This window comes from Semicossyphus pulcher, unplaced genomic scaffold, assembly GCF_022749685.1.
Source record: "Semicossyphus pulcher isolate SPU_LCO1_2020_fin unplaced genomic scaffold, fSemPul1.0.p SCAF_5, whole genome shotgun sequence".
In the NCBI taxonomy this organism is placed as follows: Eukaryota; Metazoa; Chordata; class Actinopteri; order Labriformes; family Labridae; genus Semicossyphus; species Semicossyphus pulcher.
In genome coordinates this window covers 15952072-15957774 of record NW_027211726.1, presented here as the reverse complement: position 1 = coordinate 15957774, position 5703 = coordinate 15952072, and the positions used below count along the sequence as shown (strand labels likewise).

The 5703-nt window shown below is 40.7% G+C and overlaps 1 protein-coding gene across 1 annotated transcript; it reads left to right on the top strand.

Moving 5' to 3' along the window:
* Positions 1-388: 388 nt before the first annotated feature.
* On the top strand, positions 389-5057 carry LOC138609140 (ras-related protein Rab-25-like). Its single transcript, XM_069681775.1, has 5 exons — positions 389-645; positions 1173-1368; positions 1472-1665; positions 2110-2190; positions 2272-5057. Exons 1-5 carry the CDS (start codon positions 609-611, stop codon positions 2397-2399), a joined length of 636 nt encoding a protein of 211 aa, XP_069537876.1. The 5' UTR covers positions 389-608; the 3' UTR covers positions 2400-5057.
* The last annotated feature ends 646 nt before the right edge of the window (positions 5058-5703 follow it).

Here is a 5703-nt window from a genome sequence, read left to right as displayed (position 1 = left end):
TAACAGGATTAATTAGTCAGTATAACAATGGTGTAGTATGTTATCCTTGAAATAACCAATATCCTTGAAGCTGCAGCAGCTGTTTTGTATTCATACATTCATTTTTGGGCTTAATGATGTTTACATGTACCTTCACCCCTATAGGCATCAGACAGGTGGCAAAATGGCGTTCACGCATCCACCTGTTTGGTCTGCTTTATTGTCATACAAATGAACCGCGTCTCTGAGTTAAAAGGAGACTGTAGGAGAGGGTGGAGTCACTTCCCGGTGACACCCTGCCAGTGGTTCTACCTGTTCCACCTGCTCTCCTCCCCCTCCAGCCCTCCCTCGGGTGTCAGCTGACGAGGGATCGGCAGGCCACAGGACTGCTGCCCTGCCTGCCTGTCTGTCCTCAATCAAGAGTCACCACTGTCCACAGATAAAGAAGCGAGCCGGTGGGTGCAGCTCGACCTGTTCTCTTCCTCTCCATTTTCACCTTTTTACTCTCCCTCTCTCCACACTGGGGAGAGAGAAAGAAGAGTGAAGTTTTTTCCCAGTTTTTCCTGCTCTTTGCTTAATGTGGCTTTAGGATATTTTCTAAAGAAGAAACATTCGCCCCTGAGTGCAGCATGGCGTCGGACGAGTCGTATAATTATGTCTACAAAGGTGAGTCCTGTTTGCTTAAACTGTGATTGTGTGAGAAGGTGTAAAACATACATAGTGTGTAATGCTGTCAGTGTAACCTGCTGCAATTTCCAAAGAAGACAAAGAAGGAAATAAAGCAGGAAGTGATAGCTTTCTGTTAATTTGGCTGTAAAAGATTTGACCTTTGACCTGTTATCTTACCTTAACTGCTTCGATAAGTTACTGTCTGTAGTTTGTATACTTATTTTTCTTTGTTAAAATAAACCACGTATGATTTTCCATTCCATTCATTCCAAAGTGAAGTCAGGCACAGGGTAGATCTGCTGTTTGTGTGATGTCACGGTGTCTGGCGTCTCGTGAGGGGGACAGGAAGTCTACACGTGCTCAAGGAAATAAAGGATAACTGATTGATTTTAAGAAAATTACAGTTTTGACTAAGTAAAAGTTTCGTTTTTGGACTTGATTTGTCGAAAAACTGTCATTAAAAACCCATAATGAGGTGCTGCAGTATTTATAATGATGAACTTGTCTCGTCTGTGCCTGTCTAGTCGTATTGATCGGGGAGTCTGGTGTAGGAAAGAGCAACCTTCTGTCTCGCTTCACTAAGAATGAGTTCAATCACGACAGTCGCACCACCATCGGTGTGGAGTTCAGCACGCGGACTGTTCAGATGAACAACTTCACTATCAAAGCCCAAATCTGGGACACGGCGGGGCTGGAGCGCTACAGGGCCATCACCTCAGCGTGAGTGCACACACATATCAGTCACACCTTCTCCACACACATCATAAGCAAGCCCTCCCAGTTTGAATTCAGATCTTAAATCTTTGGTGTTTGGTGGACTCAGGTATTACAGGGGAGCAGTTGGAGCACTGTTGGTCTATGACATCACCAAGCACCTGACCTATGAGAGCGCAGACCGGTGGTTAAAAGAGTTGTTCGAACATGGAGACCCTCATATTGTCATCATGCTGGTGGGAAACAAGACGGACCTGGATACCCTCAGGACGGTGCCCACAGAGGAGGCGAAGGACTTTGCAGGTCGGTTCAGCAATAACACCTGAGAGGGAGTGCTGTTGTACTGAATATTAGAACGGCTGTGATTCGGTTATTGGCCAGCTGCCAAAGATAACTAAACCCGTGCTGATATTCAGAACAACAGCATGGCCTTGAGTGTGATATTGCTTTTATACAACGGGTCTACAAGCCACATATAGTTGTGATCATCAGCTTTGTTATTTTTTGAGTCTTAAAAGTAAAAAGTCCCAGTGCTGTTGTACTCTATATCAGCACTCGTGGAATGTCTCTTGTCCAATCAAATAACTCGGCCATTACTAACTGTTGTATATAGTCCTTGTTTTACAGCTATAATCCCCACTTTATTGACAAAGCATTTCTTCCCCCTACTTCTATTAATGAAAATGTATTTATGCCCTGTATGTTCATGTTTGTCAAATGTGATTGTTGTCATTTCTTCCAACCCAGAGAAGAGAGGTCTTATGTTTATCGAGACATCAGCTTTGGACTCCACAAACGTTGAAGAGGCATTCAATGATATCCTCACAGGTACACAGCCTCTTTCAGAGAGTCTAAACACACATCCTCAGTTCAACTACCTTCTGATCTATGCGTCTCTTTTCTCTCCAGCGATCCACAAGAAGGTTAACAGCAGGGAGGTGACCCGCGGCTCCATCAGTGCCGTCACCCTGTCCAGCCCCATCGGACCCATTGGGGAGGCGCAGCAGGAGAGCAGCGGCTGCTGCAAGGGCTCCTAACCGACCGCTGCCCTGCAAACATCTGCACTGTCCAATCTGACTGCACTGTCACACCTGACTGTCGCTCAAGCTTAAGCACGACATCATTCAAACCTCATGTGAGGAGTGAGGTACTCGACACTTGAGAAGACAATTTATAACCTTCTTTTATTGTAAAAGATGTACAGTATATAACAAAAAAACATTAAGAGAAAAAATCTACATAATATATTTTTCTTTTGGTGGCTTATTGGCACTTTTTTTTTAACTTAAGTTAGCTGTGTTTGTTCTTTCCCTTTATCTTCAGGTTTTTAAAAAGGAATTGTAAAAGTTTTATTGTTTTTATAAAGGAAAACGTGGGATTCACTTGGAATAAATTATTTATATTATTTTGTCTGCATGTAATTACAGCACAAATACCTGAATTTATTGTTACCTTAGATGTACTGTCTAAGCATGAGGAGGGAATAAGAGAGAGGCCATGTCTGCCCACAGATATGTCAGGGCCCCTGACAGGTCAAGTAAATCCTAAATTGTCTTTATACAAACTCATGTGCCTTCTCTCTTAAGATGACCCCAAACATAAACACATGCATGTAAGACTCATGTGAGGAAAAGGTGTTAACATTCTAAAACAAACTACATTTTTTTTAAGCAACAATAATAATAATCAAGGGTGAGTATTGAGGTTTGAATTAAAAGGTTATTGTCGTTCCTATCATTGAACAAGTTGTTGCTGTATTGCTGGCCTTTATGGGCCCCAGAGGGCTTTCTCCCTTTTCCCCCCTTTTGGGCGGCCCTCACTGAAAGCATGCTAAAGGGTTTTAGTCTCAACGGATCTGACACCTCCAAGAACTGATTCTTTGACCACTTGGGGCATTCTATAATTTAGGCTGTTAAAATAAAACTGAAATATTCACTTTATAAAGTCCATATTGTTAAATGATTTATAACAGAAGTTGCAAAATCACCAGCAGCAAATAAAGAAGATGTTTCTCTTTTAATCCAACACTGTTCCTGCTTTTAAACCCTTGAATTTCAATGATTTCTTTTCCAGTGTGATAACAGTTTGTTCCACTGATTCATAGAGGTGACACATAGTACAGTATGTGTGAATATCTGAGGGGTTTGAGAGAGAAAGACAAGAGATCAGAACAGCGACAGAGGAGAGTGATAGAGCTCTGATGGTCATATCCGGATCAGCCACGAACATGCCACGGTCTTTCACGTTTACTGGGTAAAATTCAAATGATATAATCTATAATATACCATACACAGCATACAGACAGTGTTGGGATCTCTTGGCAGGAGGATTAACGGTGTAAGAAGAGAGTTCCTGCAGCATCATGTCACAGTTTTCCTTTTGCACAGAGATAAAAAACAGCTAGATCCTTTTAAAACGTGCCCTGAAATACAGAAGATCACAACTACATCTCCTGAACTCGACTCTGTCATGAAACCGTCTGCTGTTTATTAGAGGAGCTGCTGTGATTGAAGCTCCGAGGCGTCACTCACCTCCTGCTGTTCTCAGCAACATTTCCTCATTATGGCACAGGATTTGTTAGGATATCATTATTTGATTTCAGTGTGTATTTCCACCCCGTCCCTCTAAACCCATCAAAGCATTGCAAATACGCACCAATGCAAACTGAGTAATGTTCAGTGCTGAAGCTTTTTACTAATTGAATTAGTCAAGTATGAAATGAGGTTAAATAAGAGCTTGTAGATGCACTGCAGGTACTTGTTACTAATGAGGTGTGTGATCAACACATAGTGTCACTTTGTAGTTACACAGTGAACCTCATGCTGAGCATGCTGACAAATGAAAGGCCCCTTTGGAACGACCATTCTGTATGTGTCTTTGCAACCATCTAAAATTACACGAACTTCATACTGATATTGTCTGAATTACCAAAAAAACTAGTGATATCCCAAAAAACTGCTCTGTTATGAGTAGAAGTTCACAGAGCATTATTAGCACTACTGCTAACTCACATTACAGCAGACCCTGCATGTCTACATTGATCAAGCTGGCACCCCTGTTTCACACAGCAGACTCTTATTTTACTGGTTGATGATAAATTAAAACAAACAGATAAATGTACATGATAAAACAAACAGCTGATCTGTGGTAACCTGTAGACTAGGCAGTAGAATGTTTGGGTTGCTTGGCAACAAAAGTTCAGTTTCAGTTAAGTTGTGGAACCAGTTGAGTTGGTGGAGCAAAAATAATCTGTTGTTGATTGTTAGTTTTTCCTACTATTTGCCGCTTGTATAACTGTTGTATAAAAGCACACTCGAGGTTATGATGTTATACTGAATATCAGCACTGCTGTGATTATCTGTGACCGAATCCCAGCCTGGGACGATATTCAGTACAAATCTCCCTCTCTTAAATAAAATGCCCATTTTCAGGGTATGATTCAAGATTCAAGAACGTTATATGTCACATACACATTTGGGATGTGCAGTAAAATGAGAAACAAAACTCTGAAAGGAAATGATAAAATCTTACTAATGCATGTATTTCAGTCCAACACTGTGATGTTATTATTGATGCATACACATATAAAAAGCACATATAATGAGTTGGAGTTGGGCAGAATTTTAACTAATAAAAATGCAGTATTTCTAAGTTTATTTGTTCATCATAATTTTTGTATATGGACCCGCAAAGTAACCAGCAGTTAGATACTGATATAGAAGAATATAGTGTTGTATATAATTAAAATATTACTTCAAGACTGTGTTTATTCTTATGGTGGTTCTCTAACTGGGGATTAGGACGCCCTCTGGTATTATCATGATGTAAAACACAACAAAAACTTTGCTACACGATATTTGAATAGTTTTTTGTTCTTCTTTAATATAGCATAGAAAAAAAGTTTTAAATAATGAATCAATTTCTCCTCTCATAATACTTAGACGAGGGCCCTGTTGAGGTTTCTTAGTAGACATTGCTTCATATTTTGGTTCTAAGTGGTGTGAACATGATGTGAAGGTGTTGTGACTCTTCTCGGCCTGTAGGTGGCAGCGCTGATGTTGCAAGTTGAATTTCAAACTACAGTTGTGTTTAGTATAATGCCTTTCCCCCCCTCTTTCATTGCATTATTAACTCCAGTACGACTCATAGCGGCGTCTTGTCTTAATGTTCTGTCATTAATGATCATATTAAGCTCATGTGGTGCTGCAGTGTTGTTACCATGGCAGCGACCTCTGATGACCTCTTCAGGAGCTAATCAGCGAGCACATGAAGTGGGGAATTAATTTAGACTTTTCTCGCAAATAGTGAATTCATCCACAAATCTTATGATTTATGTGTGTG

Bases quoted from the DNA above. Each gene is read 5' to 3' on its own strand.
- LOC138609140 (XM_069681775.1), top strand. From the start codon at position 609: ATGGCGTCGGACGAGTCGTATAATTATGTCTACAAAG. The intron at 646-1,172 runs GTGAGTCCTGTT...GTGCCTGTCTAG, and splicing joins GTATAATTATGTCTACAAAG to TCGTATTGATCGGGGAGTCT. The intron at 1,369-1,471 runs GTGAGTGCACAC...TGGTGGACTCAG, and splicing joins TACAGGGCCATCACCTCAGC to GTATTACAGGGGAGCAGTTG.